This window comes from Pipistrellus hanaki, assembly GCF_964339955.1.
Source record: "Pipistrellus hanaki genome assembly, chromosome: 2".
Classification (NCBI taxonomy): Eukaryota; Metazoa; Chordata; class Mammalia; order Chiroptera; family Vespertilionidae; genus Pipistrellus; species Pipistrellus hanaki.
This window is the reverse complement of record NC_140504.1, coordinates 75,673,868-75,695,208: the sequence shown is the minus strand read 5'-3', so window position 1 is coordinate 75,695,208 and position 21,341 is coordinate 75,673,868. Positions and strand designations below refer to the sequence as shown.

General features: G+C 35.3%; 1 protein-coding gene across 1 annotated transcript in view; it reads left to right on the top strand.

Moving 5' to 3' along the window:
• The window catches only part of EPHA6 (EPH receptor A6), an 848,112-nt gene that overhangs the window by 328,410 nt on the left and 498,361 nt on the right, over window positions 1–21,341 (top strand). The window contains exon 4 of the mRNA XM_084875438.1: window positions 2,930–3,085. Coding sequence (XP_084731564.1) covers window positions 2,930–3,085 — 156 coding nt within the window. The remainder of the gene's footprint in view (window positions 1–2,929; window positions 3,086–21,341) is intronic.

Below are 21,341 nucleotides of genomic sequence, written 5' to 3'. Positions count from 1 at the left end.
CTTAAAATAAATAAATATATATATATATATATATATATATATATATATATATATATACACACACACACACACACATATATTATAGCTTTTTTACAGAGAGGAAGGTAGTAGTATAGAGTTAGAAATATCGATGAGAGAGAAACATCGGTCAGCCGCCTCCTGCATATGCCCTACTGGGGATGTGCCCACAACTCTGTAAAAAGCTTCCCTTACTCCTATCTCCCTTACCCCTGCCTTTGCTATATTTAATCTTACATATTCCGGTTTATTTTGTTGTTCCTGTTCTGTGCTGTTCCTGCCACACCCCTCTCCCTTGTTCTCTCCCTCACCCCAACACCACCATCTGTTACCCCTTCCAAGCCTGAGCTTAGGCGAGGAGCAGCTGGCTCCCACTGAGTGACTGCAGCTGGGTCACCTGACAGGCTGAGTCAGGGGCCACAGGCTCCTGGACCAGTGAAGCCAGCCCCCAGCTGCTGAGAAGCTCACCTTTGGCACAAGTGTCCCTCCCTGAGGCCTGGGTGAAGGTGCTGTGCCCGCACAGGCTGCCCCGCCTGCATCCACAGTGGAGTAGGCCCAGCCAGGCACAGAGACACCTGTGCTACAGGGCTGCCAAGGCCTCAGCCGGAGGGGCAACCTCCTGCCTCAATATTTTAATGATAGTGTTTTTATTGATTAGCCATACAGTATTAATTTATGACCAAGTTACAGAAGAAACTGCGTTATTGTTATTTATGGTACCAGCAGTCACAGCTTAATAGATATTGATTAACCAATCATTTAATAGTAATTTTACCGTAGAGAATTGATCATTCTACTTCTCCTTAATTTTTCAATCATTTACAAGAAGTACTTTTATAAAAGCAAACATAAACTATCAAAAATAACAGTTATAATGTGTGTGTTTATGTCCATGCCTAGTACATAGTATATTTCTAGTATCAATAGAATTGCATTCATTTAGACTTGTACAAATATTCATCAACATATGTACTATAGCAAAATAGTTATTTTATTTTGACTCATTTAGGTAGGAATAAAATTTACTTCAAAAAATTAATGGCAGTTATTTTTTTCTGTCCTCAATATATAAGCAGAAGCCCGAAACATATATTTATTACTGTTAAATTAGGATTTTTGTATATTTTTAATAGAACATTTTATGAAAATATGTTGAGTTATAAAATAAGTAGTTTGTTAAAACATTTATTAGCGTAATATATGTCACTGGAAAATTACTTTAATTTTGTATGATAGTGTTAATTTAGAAAGTGACCAGCAGTGATTTCTCTAAGACCAAATAGAACTAAGCCTTTTTACATTTCTTGACCTTTGGGTGTACATCTCTCATAGGAGCCTTTTTTTAGGTTTTTCCATTCCCATAAAAATGTACTCTAAAAATAACATGGATTTAAGCAAAGATAAAATCAACAACACTTTTCATCATATAACTTCACTCATTTACATTTTAATGTTCATGGTTTTTGGTGAAAATTTAGTCATCTGCATTCCATTTTTATGTTTTTTGCCATATGCATATAGCATATATATAACTTATTTATTTAATATTTGTCTACTCACTTTGTAACTAATTTAAAATTTTAAAGTGCATTTATTTCAATATAATAAATAGCAAAGTTATGTGACTAAAAATGCCTCACTGCCAATTCAATATCAACAAGCTCCCAGACTTGAGATTTGGTGAACAGGGAGACTTTATTCAATCAAAACAAATCAATTGTGAAACAGTTCAGTTTTTAACAGCATGGAGATGGGACAGCACAGCTTGGCCCAGGTGGCTTGAGGTAGCCCACACCAGGAGGCTGCAGTGACACAGCTCCCACGTCACAGCTCTGCTCAGACAACACAGCTCCACTGTGCCCAGCCAGACAGCGCCTCCCCACTTTACAGCTTCTGCCAGGGAAACACAGTTTTCAATGGAAACTGAAAGTGTGCTCCAAGAGACAGAGGGGAGATTGACATAGAAGTTTCCACACCTTGTCCCAGATTGGTCCATACCTATGCAAATGAGACATCCAAATATAGTTTGCTTGGTCCAAATAGCAGTATCCTCATTGGTCAGAATGGAGCCATTCTGATTGGTTGGTGAAATGTAAATGCGGATATAGCTGCACAGCTCTGGTTGAATGGGGAAAGTCTCAGTCTTACTGGCAGCATTTTTATCCTAGGAGCTCTCTCAGAAGGCTGGAGCACAGGACAGCAGGCTCAGCAGGTTACTCTGTGGCTTTTCACAGGGTGCATGAGAGGCCTCTGTAAACAACGGCTGCTGGACTCTGGTTATAAATTTGGGCTTGATTAACCATATGGAGCCCTTCTTGGCAGGTATATTCTCCTCGGGGTCAACACTTGTTTGACATAATAAGTAAAAATGATTAAAAATAGAGCAATATAGTTATCTGGATCTTGCTTGCTACGGTCTCTGAATATAAGGCCAGCTCTCATTTTGTTAAAAGGGGTTTTTTTTAGCCCTTAAGAAAGGTATTAAAGATATCTAAGCACCACCCTGGGACTTTCTCCTTGAGAGTCCAGAAGGACTGAGAAAGAAATGGAACATAAATACATTTTTAACAGCGTGAATCAGTGTGAGTTAGAGCCATCTCTCAGGTCTCCACAAACGATTTCCTTTTCTGCTGGTTATGGACATCCCCACCCTGATAAGCACTGCTGTCCTGTGTATGTGTGTTTCAGATATGCATTTAAACATTCGCTACCTTGAGTAAAATGTGAAGCCACCGTTGTGTTACTAATTTTGAATAATTTAATTCATTAATATTAACATATGTTGACTTTTCTGTGTATGGTATATATGACATTAAACTCTGATGTTCAAAGTGTATTTCATTAAAACATGTTGTACAGGTAAAAATCAAAGAACTCTAGCGATAATTAAAAAAATTTTCTATTGTTACAGCTTGCAGACCAGGATTCTATAAAGCATTTGCTGGGAACACAAAATGTTCTAAATGCCCTCCACACAGCTTAACCTACATGGAAGCAACTTCTGTCTGTCAGTGTGAAAAGGGTTACTTCCGAGCTGAAAAAGACCCACCTTCAATGGCCTGTACCAGTAAGTCTATATTTTGCATTTGGAAATTCCATTTCAGACCCTTTTGGTTTCTATTCTAATATTTTTGAAATGTGGATATACAAAATCCTGTACCATCAGTGCTAATTGCCTTTGATAACAGTCAAGGAAAAAGTTTCTCTTTATTATCAATAGTTTCTAACTCCTTGCAAAGAATGTGTTTATTCCTCAAAATTCACATTTATCCTTGACATGCAAATACCAAATACTGGTTTGAAGTCCTATAAATTGTCCCTAACCATAATCAGTCTTTAGGAAATTGAAGTAGTTTAAGGCTACCTGAACTTCTCTACTTCGCTTCCAAAGCAAAACTTCTCTACTTCGCTTCCAATTTTGACCATTTTTTACGCAGTTCAAGTTAGGACTATCAAGTTTTCCATGTGAGAAAACTTCCCCAGGGGACAATAGCCATTGTGCTATTGATATGATAAAAAAAGTTTTGAGGCTTTTTTTTGACATTTTTCTTTAAAGGAAGATATTTCTGAGTTTGTTTACATTTCATCTCTCCTTCTTTCTCCAATTTTAGGATTGGAACCAATAGATTTAAATCTAAATGTTAAGGTCATTTTAATACATACACTGAGTATTTTAAATTATTTGTATTTTGTTATTAAAGTATTGTAAAATATATGTGCATTGTAAAAATAAAAATGAATATATGAATGCATTCCTAGGCTATGCAAAAGTAAAATGTCACATCTTAGTTATAAAAAATCTTATTAAATACATGAATAAGATAGTATAGTGACATTTTGCCCATCTTTTTGATGAATTAGTACCAAAATATTACTTACCTTGTATAATTCCTTAGAGGCAAAAATATATTGAGAATTATGTAATGTGACATATTCCTTAGAGGCAATAGATATGTCCCATTTTTTAAACTAATAGTTGGATTTGTTTGTATTACTACAGACTTTCATATAAAATATTTTTATGAACACATTTAATAAAAATGCAACACACTCATTAACAGATATAATTCTTATTTTTTTGTAAATGCTGAGACACTACCTTATTCAGATATCTGTAGCCTGGGAAATTACTACCTTGACATATTTTTCCCTAAGGAAATATTTTAAGTTTATAAATAGGAAAAGGAAAATTCTAAATATAATTTCTCAAGTGCTGTGGAAATAGTTTTGAACCGGTAGAACTTGCTATTGCTATACACAGTAACCCTTCTTTCACAGTTGGTGGATATCATTATATTATACAAGCGGCCCAGTGCATGGGTGCGGGGGTGGGAGGTTTCCTCAGCCCAGCCTCCACCCTCTCCAATCGGGGACCCCATGGGGGACCAACAGGAATATGGCCAAAACTAGCAGTCAGACATCCCTCTCTCAATCTGGGACCACTGGCTCCTAACTGCTCACCTGGCTGCTTGCCTGATCGCCCCTAACTGCTTCTGCATACCTGCCTGATCACCCCAAGTGCTCTCCCCTGCCAGATTGATCGCCCCTAACTACCTCTGCCTGCCTGATGGCACCTAACTGCCCTCCCCTGCCAGCCTGATTTCCCCTAATGTCCTCTGCCTTGGCCCCCACCACCATGGGTTTGTCCAGAAGGAAGTCAGATGTTCAGAAGATGGCCGGTGGATCTGGTCTAATTAGCATATTACACTTTTAGTAGTATAGATATATAGGATAGGATTGCTTAAATGGGGGAAAGCCTTTTTCATCAGGAATTGAAGACAAAAATACATAATCCCTATATCTGGACTGATAACCAGCCATATGCACTATACTGCCAAACCGCTTTCTTACCTCTTACACCAAACAGCTGTGGCCCTTAAAACCCCTCCTTAGCACCTTAGATTCTGCCTTCAAAGTTCACCCAAATTTGGTTCTGATTTGTCAGTTTCTATGCCAGTCAGCATCAAAAGCTCTGCCCCCTAGGCAGCCATTGGCTTCTCCTCGCAGTTCACCCAAATTTGTTTCTGATTGGTCAGTTCTAAGCCAGTCAGTGTCTCTGGGTCTATCAATGGGCCTGGTCAGAGAGGCGGGGCTGATCAGCAGCCACCCCAGGCTGCTGGTGAGTGGGCAGAACTGCTGAATTTTTTTTTTTTTTGGGGGGGGGAATGAAAGGGGGGGTTGGTTGCTGGTGAGGCCTGTAGAGTGAGCTGATGATCAGACCAACCTCTCTCTTCGAGAGGTCAACAGGTTTTCCTGCTAACCAGTCCCCACCCGCCTGAGCCTGCTACACACTCAGCCACATGTGTCAAACACAAGGCCCGCGGGCCAAATCCAGCCCGCCAGGCCTTGCAATGTGGCCCGCACCGCGCTGTCGTCACTGCACTCCGCTGTCAGTTTATGACATTGTCAGTTTATGACTGTTCAGTAAACCATTCGGCCCGCGATTTAGGCTGGATTTTAGATTTTGTCCCCTTCTCTGATTGAGTTCGACACCCCTACGTCCCTTCAGTTGTTTTGGACATTCCGGACCCTGGCTCTTTATATATATAGATTGTGGATAACATATTCCAGCTTAGGTAGATGGTGGAGTTTGAAATATCTACAGTACTACCAGGCAAGTATCTCTCAAATCCTATATCAGAAAGTGAATGAGCTTCTTATGTGAGTGATAGAAGAGAATATCTTCACTTTATTTTCTTAGATCATAAATATACAGTTGAAAAGCTGAAGTAATATATTGGGTCTTATTACTATAACCCTTTAGTGAGGTAGCAATATAGTTAGTTTGCAGGACTTACAGTTCTTCGGAGCGAGAGACTAATTAAGGAAATAAATAGGAATGCAACAAGGTCTGTGAACCTGGTAAGCTAGTCAGTCAGTCATTGTTGATTCAGATATGTGTTTTTAGCAGCTTAATGTTTTATGTTTTCTGGATTTTCTTTCATTTTAAAAAAATCTTTTTTTATGCTTGGTATTATAAATTATGTGTTTAAATGCTTGTCTGCCTTAGCTATACGAAGTGCAATTAAAATTTAATTCTGGTCATTGTTGGCAGTGCTTCAGGCAGAGAACAGCATTCTGTGTTGCCATCAGGTATTGCCACATGTACCAGTTAATTATGCGGATTTTGTAATCAAAGAAAATACGATAACTTCAAGAGAAACATCAAAGGTGCCTTTTTCAAAGTAATGTCATTGCTAACTACACATTTACCCATCTTTCAGGTAATTTGTGGATACTGTCCCAATATAACTTTTCTTGTTTTGAGGCAAACCATTCAGAGACCAAATTTTTCACTTCTTCGTAAGTTTTGAAGTGCTGCTCAGAAAGTGCATGTGCTATTGATCAGAACAAGTGGTAATCCAAAGGAATAAGGTCTGGTGAATACAGTGGGTGGGTTAATACTTCCCAGGAAAGATCTTTTAACATGTCTTTAACTGGTTTTGAAGTGTTTGATGGTGCATCATCATGAAGCAAAATTACTTTGCTGTCTTCTGGTCCATTCTGGTTGTTTTATGATCAAACCTTGGTTCAAATTGATTATTTGTTGTCAGTAGCGATCAGTATTAATGGTTTCACTTGGTTTTAGAAACTCGTAATACACCACACCTTCCTGATCCCACCAAATGTAGAGCATTGTCTTCTTTCCAAAGCGATTTGGCCTTGCAGTCAATGTTAATGGTTGACCTCGATCAACCCATGATTTTGTGTATTCGGGATTCTCAAAATAAATCCACTTTTAATTACCAGTCACAATTCGATGCAAAAAAGACTCTTTCCTAACCTTGAAGCAACATTTTACTGATGACTTTTTGGTTTTCCGTTTTTCTTTCGTTCAGTTGATGTGGCACCCATTTTCCTTCCTTTAAAATCTTTCCCATTGCTTGTAAATGATCGGAAATTGTTTGCTGAGCAATATTTACTTTTTTGCAAGTTGTTTTTGAGTTTGACACACATCTTCATCCATTGTAATTGTTGGTCTTCAAATGTTTTTGGTTGATCTGGACATTCTTTGTCTTTTGCATCAAAATCATCGCTTTTAAAGTGTTTAAACCAGTGTTCACAAGTATCTTGAGATGGAGCATGTTTACCATAAGCTTCTCTAAGTATTTAGAGCACTTTTCAGCAGCACTTTTCTTCAAAATAAAGTGATTAATTAAAACTTCCCACAAATGCTCTATTTTTGGCATGAAATTTAACATTTTTAAATTGTAAAAGTATCTAATATCTATGATATTAAGTTTTGCAATTTTGTCATATGAAATTTTGAAGTTTTCTGTCTATACAACAAAATATCATACATATCAAATTGCATATATATCAACATATGAGTGACTCCAGATATTGAAAAAATCTGCATTATTAACTGATATACCTGGTAAAGATAGAACTCCCCCAAAAAAGCTGAAAGTTTTGTCAGGTCTCCTAGTCCAGTCCTAAAGGGCTCCCCTCTCAAGGCTTTTCTCTACTGCATCCTTGAAAACTTCTTTGTCTTATTTTAGCAAAGACTTAAAATAGTGTGTTAGTAATTTGCTATCTTTTAGAGTCAAATTATCTGAGTATAAATCTTGGTTTTTGTGGTTACTAGGTATGTCACCTTGGACAAATTATTTAACTTCTATTATCCTCAGTTGTACCATTTGTAGTGATCATAACAGTACCTAACTCATTCTTTTGTTATGATGATTAAATAAATTAATATTTAAAAAGTGCTAAGAGCAATACCTAACACATAATAGGTATCTGATGTCAGCAAAGTTTTTGAATTACACTCTGATTAGATGAGAGACCCTTGTTGTTATTGCAGTGTTCAGGAAAATGGAGACACATAAACTCCAAAGCATCATAGCTCAGAAAAATTAAAGGGTTACATTATTAGGGGGGGGGGGGGAAATCAGGAAAATGATAAGTCAGGAGCTCATTGAACAACTAGACAACTAGACCCTGGTCCTTCTTAAGAGGACAACTGGGATTTACCAAGACATGGTCCTTTTGAAGCTTCAAATCAAGCAAGTAGTCAACCCTTCTCCATTAACCACAAACAATATTCAAATTTTAATAACTCCAGGCTCCCTTGACTTCGACATCATATATCTACATATTAGCCATTCTTTAATGCCTTTACTACAATAGTGTATTATATAAGGGTCAGAATTTGGGTCAGGTAAATAGTCAATCCCATCACTTTCTGATGATTTTTTTTTTTTTTTTTTTGTCAGTCTAAGCATTTGAAACTGTTTTCAGAGAATTTTTCAGGGGTTTAAAAGAGGTATTTTTCCCCTTAGTATCACGGGCAGGGAGATTTTGAATGTATGAGTTTAAAAGAAAATAAGGTAGTAAAATATTGGGAATGACTAACCAGGAATTTTGGCTGATAAACAGCAAAGTAAGGATAGAGTTCATATATGTATTGTATATGTATGATTATATGTATGATTGATTATAGAAATGATGTGATTTTAAGGACTCCAGGGAAGTCATCCCCTGCCTCTCAGAGCTATCAACAACCCTTACGTTTCTGGTACAACAATGCATGTGATTTCACCATTCAGATTTCTCATGAACAAAATAAATAGGCAAACAAAAAAGAAACAAACTTATAATAGATACAGAGAACAGACTGGCTGTTGTCAGAGGGGAAAGGGTTTGGGGGGCAGGGTGAAAAAGGTCAAGGGATCCAGCAGAACAAATTGGTAGTTACAGAATAGTCACAGAGATATAGATTACAGCATAGGGAATATAGTCAGTAATATTGTGATAAATATGTATGGGGCCAGGTAAGTTCTTGAAACAGCAGGAGGACCACTCTATAAAGTACATGATTTTCTAACGACTTTGCTGTACATATGAAATGGATACAGAATAATATTGAATGTAAACTGTAAATTATATATATTTATATATATAAAACTTTAGAGTTTAATAGCCCTGGCCAGGGTGGCTCGGTTGGAGCCTTGAATATTGCTTTCTCTCCCTCAATACAGAGATATATATGTCTTTTTTATTTCATGATCTTGAAACATGGAGCATACATAATTTATTTAAATAAAGACTTTTGTTAATATTGCTTTCTTTTAGAACAGTTTTAGATTCACAACAAAATTAAGAGATAGCATGGAGATTTTCCATGTATCCTCCTACCTCTGATATTCATAGCTTTCCTCATTATCAACATCCTCATCAGAATGATACATAGGTTACAACTTATGGATCTGCATTGACACATCATAATCACCTCAAGTCCATAGTTTACATTAGAGATTACTCTTGGTTTGTACATTCTATGGATTTGGACAAACATATAAGGACAGGTGCCCATCACTATGGCATCACACAGAATCTTTTCACTGCCACAAAATCTGTGCCCTGCCTATCCCTCCTTTCCTCCCACCAACCCATGGAAACCACTTATCTTTTTACTGTCTCATTCATAATACAGTATGTAGCCTTTTTAGACTGGCTTCTTCCACTCAGTAATATTTATTTAAGATTCTTCCACATCTTTTTAATGGCTAGATAGATTACTTGTTTTTTAGTGCTGTCTGGGTGTACCACAGCTCATATATCCATTTACCTACTAAGGACAGCTTGGCTGCCTCCCAGTTTTGGCAATTATGAATAAGCTGATAAATATGAATGTGAAGTTTTTTGTATGACCTAAGTTTTCAGCTTCTTTGAGTAAATATCATGAAGTGTGACTGCTGGATTATCTGGTAAGAGTATGTTTAATTTTGTAGGAAACCACTAAATTATTATTTTGCATTCCCACCAATAATGAATGAAAGTTCCTGTTGCCCCACATTCTTGCCAGCATTTGATGTTGTCCGTGTTGTGTATTTTGGCTATTTCTAATAGGTGTATAGAGATATCTTGTTGTTTTCATTTGCATTTCCCTGATGACATGCTATGCAGAGTGTCTTTTCATATGATTATTTTCCACCTATGTATAAAATTTTTGGTGAGGTCTCTACATAAAGATTTGTAGATGTTTCAAAACGTTGAAACAAACAAACAAACAAACAAACAAACAAAAAGATGTCCCATAATCAGAGCTAATCTCTTGAACAGTTATGTTGGTGGTGGTGGTAAGGTAATCTGATCCTTTAACTTTCTACTGGCCTGGCTATGGCTATCATTCTTAATTTCCTCTTTTGATTTTTTTTTTTTCACTAACTTCTGGCTCACAGCCTATAAGTAGACTCAAACTTCTATCATTAAAAAAAATGCTCTCAATCCAATATTCTTTCTCCTCAAAAACACATCTTGAAAAAGCAGTCTTCATTGGCTATAGCTACTTCTTCACTTTTAATTTAATTTTCATTCTACTGCAATCAGATTTTTCTTCCACCACTTCAACTATAACATATAAAAAAAAATTCACCAATGATCTTATTTGCCATTTTCCATTAGAAACATTTTTGTCCTGTTACAACATTTATTTTTTATTACTTCCTATTTTCTTGAAACTACCTGTTCTCTTTCAGTCTAAGATAGTGCAATCTTACCTCACCCTCTTAATTTTTTCACCATTGTGTTTGTCCCTATTAATGAGTTCTCTTCTTCTGCTCACCAATTAAATGTTAATTTTTCTCACATCCCTTTCTTTGCCTTTTTATCTTTTCACATGTTCTCTTCCTCAAATGGCACAAAACCTTGATCATATTTCCACTTCCTCTACCTAAAGTTAATGGGTGATGCCTACATTTTATCCTTATCCCAGTCTTCTCTCCTAAGGTTCAGAGTGTTCTAGCATACTAATTATGGATCTGACAACCTATTTGTCCTATGGAAACCTGGCTGTATCTCCAACCTTCTGTTACAGGATTCCAGGGCAGGAGGAATAGGGAAACAGGCAGGAAAGTTAAAACAAGGCCAAACAGTGTGGGCAATTTGCATCCAGATTGTAATTATTTTCAAATGGTTAAAAGCTTTCCTAATAAGAGAATTCAGAGAGGGGGGGGGCAGTTTTACTCCCTAAGTAGAGTAGCCAGCAGTCTCAAGGCTTGGCAAGGAAGTCTTACTTCTATGATGTTAAGGTCGTTCTCATCCTTAATGCCAGAAGTTTCTTCTCCTTGAAATGCCCTCTATGCCTGAATATGACTGTTTTCTTTTTGTTATTCAGTCTCAAATACCAGTTCTTAGGACAGGCATTATAATCCCTCCCAGTTACTCTTTGAAAATATCAGATTTATTTGTATAATTGCTTCCTTGTTTATAGTCATTCAACCCATAGTATAGGGTCGGCAACTAAGTAATTGCGGGTTCCACACATATATGGCTTCAGTTGAATTTTTAGGTTTGCAGACGTAGTACAAATGTAAAACACATTTTGTTATTTGATAGTTGGCTATTCAGCTGTTAATCAGGAAAAAAAGTTTTTTGATCTGTTTTGTAGTTGTCGTTTGGCGTTCCTTGAAAAATGGAAAATCAAAAGGAACATTTTCGTCATATTTTGCTTTTTTATTTCCACAAAGGGAAAAACGCATCGCAAGCTCATAAAAAGTTATGTGCTGTTTATGGTGACGAAGCCTTAAAAGAACGGCAGTGTCAAAATTGGTTTGCCAAATTTCGTTCTGGTGATTTTTCACTCCAAGATGAAAAATGCTCTGGTCGTCCAGTTGAAGTTGATGACGCCCTAATCAAAGCAATAATCAATTCGGACTGTCACAGTACAACACGTGAGATTGCAGAGAAGCTTCATGTATCACATACATGCATTGAAAATCACTTAAAACAACTTGGCTATGTTCAAAAACTCGATACATGGGTTCCTCACGAACTGAAAGAATCACAGTTAACGCAACGCATTAGCAGCTGCGATTTGCTAAAGAAACGTAATGAAAATGATCCATTTTTAAAACGACTGATAACTGGCGATGAAAAATGGGTTGTTTACAACAATATCAAGTGGAAAAGATCGTGGAGCAGGCCAGGTGAACCAACTCAAACAACATCAAAAGCTGATATTCATCAAAAGAAGGTTTTGTTATCAGTTTGGTGGGATTACAAAGGAATTGTCTACTTTGAACTCTTACCACCCAACCGAACGATCAATTCTGATGTCTACATTGAACAACTAATGAAATTAAACAATGCAGTTGAAGAAAAGCGGCCCGAATTGACAAATCGAAAAGGTGTTGTATTCCATCATGACAATGCAAGGCCACACACATCTTTGGTCACTCGGCAAAAATTAATGGAGCTTGGTTGGGATGTTTTGCCACATCCACCATATAGTCCTGACCTTGCACCATCTGATTACTTTTTGTTTCGATCTTTACAAAACTCCTTGAATGGTAAAAATTTCAATAATGATGATGATATCAAATCGTACCTGATTCAGTTTTTTGCTAATAAAAACCAGAAGTTTTTTGAACGTGGGATTATGATGCTGCCTGAAAGATGGCAAAAGGTCATTGATCAAAATGGGCAATACATTACAGAATAAAGTTATTTAGTTCCATGAAAAAATTGTCTTTGATTTTCTTTAAAAAATCCGCAATTACTTATTTGCCGACCCAATAGATTGAAAAGGCCATGAGGTCATGGATATTCTTTCTTTATTGTATCTTTTGCACAAATAATAGTACCTGGCTGATCCTAGGCACTAAGTAAAATTTAATGAACAAATTAACTAATAATTTTGAGCTCAATATGCAAAAGCCAATTTATTTCTTTCTACCCCAGCTTACTCATATACCCCTGGTGAATCTTTATCCACCTATCCATTCAAGCCAATAGTTTAGATTCATAAATCTCCCCAACCTCAACATGTTCAAGTGGTCACAAGTCCTACTTCTCGGCATTTCTTCATTTCATTCTTTCCTGTCAGTTCCTAACTCTTTCCTTTTAGTTAAGGCCCTCAACTATTCCTTAGATTAATTTAATAATATCTCGGCAAGTCCCCTTCCTTGTCTTTCATCCCTCAAAATATTCCAAACTATTAGGAAATATTGTTGCTAAAAACACAAACAAAACCTTGATCATATTTCCACTTCCTCTACCTAAAGTCTTTCAAAGCCCAATATTGTAAGAGTTAATTCAAGGACATAAAGTCTAGCCCTGGTCTGTCTCAACCTCTCCAACTTTAACTACATTAGGGTCTCTCTCAAATAGTCCTAATACACAGTTGTACTAATGGTATACTTCAGAGTTTGGGTCTTCTTGATTTTTACAAACTCATGTGTGTATACAGCTGGCATGACTCAGTAGCTGAGCGTTGACCTATGAATCAGGAGGTCATTGTTGGATTCCCTGTAAGGCACATGCCTAGGTTGCAGGCTTGGTCCCCAGTTTGGGACATGCAAGATGCAGCTGATCAATGAATCTCATCATTGATGTTTCTATCTCTCTCTCCCTCTTCCTTCCTCTCTGAAATGAACAAAAATACATTTTTAAGAGTTCGTTCTTTTTTGCATTAACTGAAAAATATACAAAGAAATTATAAGTAAGAAATTTAAAATGAAATACTGAAATGTTTTCTCTAGTTTCTTAATCTACTTTATAAACTCTTAACTTTATTTCTCAGGCGACTCATTAATGTATGTTCTATGCTTAAAGGATGAGCTGTGGGGACTCTCCACAATATTAAGCCTGGATCAATTAGGGCAGGAGACCCTGCTGCCTGCCAAGTCTGTTATCAAAATAACTGTCTAAGGCTTTTGCAGGCCAGAAGGGAAATTACTGAGGTTGAAGAAACAAAGGAAAATAAGAGTTACTAAGAAAGTGCTTGTCAAGCAGAAAAGGCAGAAAGCATGAAAAGGTCAAGAGAAATGAAATGAGGGTTTATATATGGATGCATGAAAAGTTAGGCAAAATATCATTCCATACTCATAGCATTTTTATTTTGATGTTCCTCTTGTGTTTAAATCCGTAGAATTTTTTAAAGCTACTGAAACAGGTCCTGGAAGATTAATATATTAGACAAGCATTTGTGCTACCTATTTAGAAAAGTTCAAAAAATAAAATGTCACTCATATAAGTATATAATTCTAATGCACATCAGAATTTCTTTCTTTTTTCTTTTCTTTTTTTTTGTCATTTAAATAAGCAACCAAGTACCTTGTGTGTAAAAATAGTATTTTCAAACTTCATGCTTAATGCAAGACAAATATCATGTCTTTGTTTCTTTGTATTTGACATACAGTAACAGTGATTGGGACGAAAGTGTACAAGTTGAATTTACTTTTGCTCTACAGCTAACATTGTAAAACATGACTTCCTTGCTGCTGGAATAATTGGCCATCTAAGAAAGTCATATTTTGTCACTCTTATTTTGAGTAGAACAGACAGTGTGCTGGCTGTAGCAGGAGAGATGCTCTTCATTTCTGCTGCCCTACTTAGGAATCCCACTTTGGGTGGGTACAGGTACCCCTGCTCTGCCTGCTATCTCTTTTTTCTTTCTCCATCTCTTAGAAACCCCCACCACCACCACCATCTCCTAAGCACATTCTGGTTCCTTGCTTTTTTCATCTCACAACTGAAATACAAAAGTGCAAATGATTGGCTACGTGGTTCATTGCAAACCCAGTGTAGCAGCCACAGTTTTACAAAGGCCAAAATAGAAGTTGTAAAGATGGATTTTATTACTTTTAGCAGGATGTGCTATATTCTTGACTTGTCTTTTTATAGAAAATAACTCTAAATATTCACTCCATGTATTGCAGTGGTTTTTATTTTTAAATCAAAATGACCTTTACACTACAGAATAGATACCGGTATGTAATGAATCCACTTCCCTAATACAGATCGCTCATATAAGATATCACTTGAACTTCGTAGAGTTTCCTAAGCACAAATACTTTAATTTTTATTTCAATGGAGGATCTTTTACCAAATCACCTGGGAGAGGAAGAGAGTATTAATGGTCCTTCTGCTAATACTAAAGCTGGAGAATTGAGTTACCACTCTGGAGAACTGGATTACCTCTTGCTTCCAGGGTGAATCTGTTCTTGCCCTCTGCAGTTGGAACTCAGAGAGAGTTATCCCTTTTAGTATCAGCAGCTGGTACACAACACACCATTTACCAATAAGCATGCATAATTGGAAAGAGAAGGTTCATAATTATCCCCACGACGTCACACATTTTGATTGTGCTTGGTCTCTTCATATTTCTCTTTTCTATTTCTAATGCATGTTTAACTCTAGCAGAAAGGGATTTTTGTAGATGTGCATGATTTCTCCTTTTTCATGGCATTATGGAAAACAGATCATTTTTAACTCAGAAGACACAACAAGGCCAGCCTTCTGATTATTTTATTTGTAGTTTAGTGTGTTTTTATCATATCTGTGGTTTTGCCCTTTCACTCCTGACCTGCACAGCTATAGTACACTTCAGTAATTCTTACAATTAGTTATTCTGTAGGTTTGGTGTTCTTTTATACATTGATGAGGATGGTTGATAACTATTTTTTGGAATTTTCCCAAGGTAAACTTTTATCCATTCTATATAGCATAAACATTTAGGGCTGAAGTATTTACTTTGAAAGTTTTTAAGTATCTATAGAACTATATTTTAAGAAGTTTTTCTTTCTTCCCAACAGATAGATTGATAGATGGGTGGCTATTCACTTTGTTATGAATCATTAGTTCATCATGATTGTGATGATATTAATATTTCCTTTTGCTTCTCAGATGTCAAGCCATGTGGGTCAGGCTCTTGCAAAAAGTATAACCTTGAACTCTGTTTTACAAAACTGTCGAATTTTACACTATGTAAAAATCAATTATTGAAAGATTGCATAAAGCCATGCATTATATTCATTCCCTTTGTCAAAACAGATATTGCCTTTGGTTCAGGTTGGACCACAGTAGACTTGTGTACATGAATACAGGTATTTCAGTGTAATATGTAATTTGATAAGCATCAGTCACTTCTATAAGATAGGGATACTAATAACTACCCTATAGATTTATTATGATAATTGAATTAAATAAGTCATGTGAAATGCTAAGTACACTCTTTAAAAAAAAAATGAGTGCTTTAAAATGTTGACTATATTTCTGAATACATGACTACAAGGTTTAAAAGTGAACAGTTCTGACTGAGGACAAAAGGAGGGTGTCACAAAGGAGTAAAACCTAAATTGGACCGGCTTCTCAGTTGGTTGGTACGTCATTTGATACACCAGAAGTTGGCTGGTTTGATTCCAGTCAGGGCACATACCTGGGTTGCAGGTTTGATCTCCAGTTGGGGTGTGTGTGTGTGTGTGTGTGTGTGTGTGTGTGTGTGTGTGGCAACCTACCTCTCTATCTCCCTCCCTCCCTCTCTCCATCCCTTTCTCCCTCTAAGGACAATAAACTAAAGAAAATAATAATAATTAAAAAAAGAAATAGCATGTGCAAAGGAGATGCAGCAAAAGGGAGCATGAGGCAAAGGGATGGGCCTAGATATGAAAATTCTCGTAGACAAGATTGACTTTAGTTTTTATTCCAAAGTGAATGTTATTTTATCTATTAGATTTTTCTTTTTTCTTTAACTATGAGTTTTAGAAAGAATGGAGAATCTAAACCAAATTATCTAAATTGTCATTAACAGTATTATGAAAACATTAATGGAAAACACATCTTAATTTTAGATATCAATTTAGTTACTGAAGAAGGTGCAAAATACTGAAGAAAATGAGAGTATGTGAAATACAAAAAATTTAAAGTACACATGCTTCTGTTTATTTTGAGCATATTTATTTTGAAAATTTAATTTTCAATTGCTCTTCTGTAAATAACTCTTTTAAATGCTTTAAGATAACATTGTTAAAAGGAATCTGTTGTAATAAGGCAAAAAGTTGCTCAATAATTTGCATGTCTTCAAAATTTGTATTTGACAGTACTGTCTAAACAAAGCACTGTGAAATACTTTTTGTGTTTATTTAACAGACCTTCTTTGTCTAGGATGAATGCAATGTGGTATTAAAAAAATCTAAACATAAAAGATCCTTGAATTATCCTTTCACTAATATACTACATAACCTTGGCACAATTATAGTACTTACCTGGGCCTCATTTTTTTATCTGAATAAATTGATTTAGTTTCTTCTTACCCATGGAGCACCAGTTTTATGATTACTTGTCATCCATTTCCAAACATACAAACATTTTGTGAACAAAATTTATAAATAGAGTACAAATTGGTTTAGAGAAAAATAATATAAAATTCTGCTTATAGATGATCTTATTAAATATACTTTTCAGAAATTATATAGAAAGGATATTTTGTTGGCAATATGGACATGGATAAAAGTTAAACTAATAGTGATTATACAAAGAATAAAATAACTTTCAGATTTTTAAATCATTTTTATATGCAGATCTGACAACATATTGTAGTAGATTAGTAGAATAACTGCTCTTTTTCTATGAAGAAGTACAGTCTAGTGATATACTTTCTCATTTGTTCCTATGTATTTATCTTTCTTTAGTAAATTCTTTAATTTACGTATTTGCAAAAGTATTTATCTAAACATCTCTAGATGGCTCAATATTTTTTAGTGTTCTCTTTGACATACATTAACATAGATATATTTTTTTCTCATTTAATAAACTCATAGATATAAAAATTTGCTTTTATTAGAAAATAGTATAACTACCTTTATTGTCAGGTAGTAATTTCGCTTTAGAGCCTGTCATGACTTGATATCTTCAGTTATTTGGATCAAATTTTCATTTGAATGACAATGTTCTTAAGGCTAAAAATGTATCTGCAAACCACAATTACCGGTAATCATAGAGTTCATGAGCAAATAGCCACTCTTCAGTCAACATGAAGAAGACCCTATTTATTTTTTAGGTATATTCCTATAATTTTAAACATGAAATATTAATCTACAGCAATCAATATAGTAACTGAAATATGACACTTTTTCATATGCCTATCACCCTTTAAGAGTATTCTGCTGGATGCTAGTATTTATGAAATTGCTTCTTGGAAAAGAATACTCTATAAACAAATGTTTGGGAAATGGTGGATTCAACAACGTGAAACAAATTATTTAACTTTCGTTTCAGTGTCAATCTTCCAGAGGAATCTTAATTTGAGTGCTTAGCTCATTATTGTGTGTAATATCTCATGGGACTAAAGATATTGCACAGGATATATTTTAAAAAATACCTGTTCAACTTAAAAAACTTTACATGGAAAAAACTTAAATGAAATAATACAAAACCATAGTCCACCTGCCCTCTGCTGCTCTGAGCGGAAGAGGGGGCTGCAAGGCCAGGTGCTTTCTCGGGAAGGGAAGAGCCAGGCTGCCTCAGTCTTCTTTTTGCTTTGCTCTTAGAGTACCGTTTCCTTATTCTTTAAAAGAATGCAAATAGAAGCAACAACAAAAAAGGGAAGAAGATTGAAAAATGTGATTTTCTAGAATACTAGTAAAAATAAAATTGTAGTTTTTATGTAAGGTTTATTATATGATGAGCTTAGAAAACAGCTATTTGTAAATCAGAATAATTGCCCTTTTCCTATGAAGTCATTTTGGAGGGTGAAGATTGCTTTTCTTCTATGTGAATTACTTGATTTTTTTTTAAGAAAAAAATCAAACATGAAAATAAGGAAAACCCTGAAAAATTTCAATACAGATGTCTCCAAAAGGGTTATTGCTCCTAAGAGATTCCTCCCGCCCCAATGTGTCACATAATCTTTGTATAATTTATAAATGATAACAAAGCATTCAGGCCACATTCATAGAAGTCCAGTGACACATAATTTAGTTGAATCCGAGGATTAGAATTAATTGTCTCTCTTTGTTCCAAGTTCTAAATCTTAGTAAATGATTCACTGCATGTCATTACAGCTTAATATTTGCATGAAATCACAGTTTAGCTGGCACAATTTAACAGCAATTAAAAAGCTATTTAATCGTCATGCTAATTGATATGAGGACCCTTGAGTAAGAAGGGTATCTGCCTTTTTTTTAAGTATCTCCAAGCGGACAGTCATATACGTGCAGACACCCATAACATAATTGATAACATTCTTCCTATTCAGGGAGATATAAGTGAATAATAATTCATGTTCTCCGTTATAAATAAGACAAAAGAGCAACAATATGAATATGCCATCTGTAAGAAGATGTTATTATGGTAATGATAATGTATCTTTATCACCCAGGCATAAGTCTAGGTTGGAGGTAAAAGCTACACTTGTCCCTGTGCTCTAGTTTATAATCCCTTCCATATCTTCCTTTCTGAAGGCAGATGTTTCTGTAGCTCTCTGGAACATAAAATGCATAAAGCAACTTATGCAGAAACCTTTTAGAAAAACTAACCGTCTCATTTCTAGGTATAGATGGCTGAGGCCCCTACCCATCATATTGTTGATATCAGGATCCAGCAAAATAAAAAAGGAAAATAGCCCTGGGCAGTTTGATTCAATGATTAGAGCATCAGCCTGTGGACCAAGGGGTTGCAGGTTCAATTCCTGGTCAAGGGCAGGCACTTGGGTTGCAGGATCCCCTTCCTGATTGGAGTGTGTGCCAGAGGCAACTGATTGATGTGTCTGTTTCTGTCTCTCTGTCTCTCTCCTTCTCTCCCTTACACTCTCTCCAAAAATCAATGGAAAAAATATTCTCAGGTGAGGATTAACAAAAAAATAAATAAATAAATAAAAGAAAATATATAATAACACTTTTTATATTTCAAACCCAATACAGTCATTTAGATTATGACTGATGTTCTGCTACTCTGACACCATCCATATAACAGATCTCACTGAGGAGAGATCTCCCTGTCCTCACTAAGTCCATTCTCTACACAAACACTCTTTTTTAAAAAGATTACTTCACGGTGGCGAAGACATGGAAGGAACCAAAGTATCCTTCAGAGATGATTGGATAAAGAAAATGTGGTACATATATAAAATGGGAAACTACTCAACCATAAGCAAAGGTGAAATACTGCCATTTGCAACATGGGTGGATCTTGAGAATATCATGCTAAATAAGATAAGTCAGACAGAAAAAGTCAAGAATTATTTTATTATTCTGTTTATGTGTGTGTTTATCTAGCCATTCAACTAAAATATAAATAATAAGAAAGCATTAATATCTATCATATTCACACTATAAATCCAAGATCTCGAAGAGTATCTAGCACACATAAGAGTCACTAAAAAAATTATTTAGTGAATGAATGACTATAATCCAAAAGAAGCCTATATTAAAATGTGAATTTCTGAGGCGAGAATGTTAAAGAGAAATTCCTTCCCACCTTCTAAGCAAATGCACTTCGTAGCAGAAATTTCAAAAAATTCTTAAAAATAGATCCTCTGAAAATTAGCAGGAAGTTTTTTCATTAGTTATTTATGCAAAGAATTATTTTTCACAATATATATTATAAGCATAATCTCACAAAAAGGATTCTTTGGTGTTTCACATATAACACACAGTGCAGTGTTTGGCACCTAGTAGAACGTGAGTTAATATTTTTCAACAAATATTATACTGAAGTTTGAATGACTCTGATAAGAGTAAAAGATTATTTATACAACTTTAAGAAAGGGCTGGAAGAGTTAAAGGATTTAAGTATGGAAAAAGAGTGAAAAGGAACATACTCACTCACTCCTTGGGACCAACTTGGTTTATGCAGAGTCTTGATGACAAATAAGGGGTTGTGTGGGTCTTTTTATCAGCTCTTAAGAACACACTTGTGCTTAAAATAGTCTCAATAAAAGTCTAGTCACCATTTCTTATGTGCTTTTTTTTTTTTTTTTTTTTTTTCCAAATAATGCTTTTATCCCTTGGAATTGGGAGGCTCTAATAGAAACCATTCTCCTGCCTCCAGTTTCCCTTTGTCTTCCTCCTCTTCCAAACTTTCTTTTCACCCTAAATTTATCGTCATTTATTTTCAGCCTGTGAGAAACAGATACTTAGGGATTATCAAAGGTAATGAATTGTAGTTTTATCTACATACCAAACATAGTATGAAAACTGAAGGACTGAGTACATGAATATACATGCATTGCTATAACTTATACTTATGTTAATATTCCTTTTTAAAAATTTTAATATGGTGAAGTAAATATTAAGATATAATTAAAACCTTCACATAATTTAAAATAATGTTTGATTATTATATATTTTCAATCACCAAATTTAAAAATATAATTACCATATCTTTTAGAGATTTTCAACTTTTTTTATTAAATATTATTAAATTCATAAATTCAAAAAGTTAGATTCTAGACTATCTTCACCCCTAAAGACTCCTTTCTTACTGGACTTAATCAGGTGTTATTAACCATATGTTCTTTATGGTTCCCATCAGAAGAAAGAGCTCAAGCTAATATAAAAGACCAATAAGTGTTTATTGATGAAGCTTTCAAGTTAGCA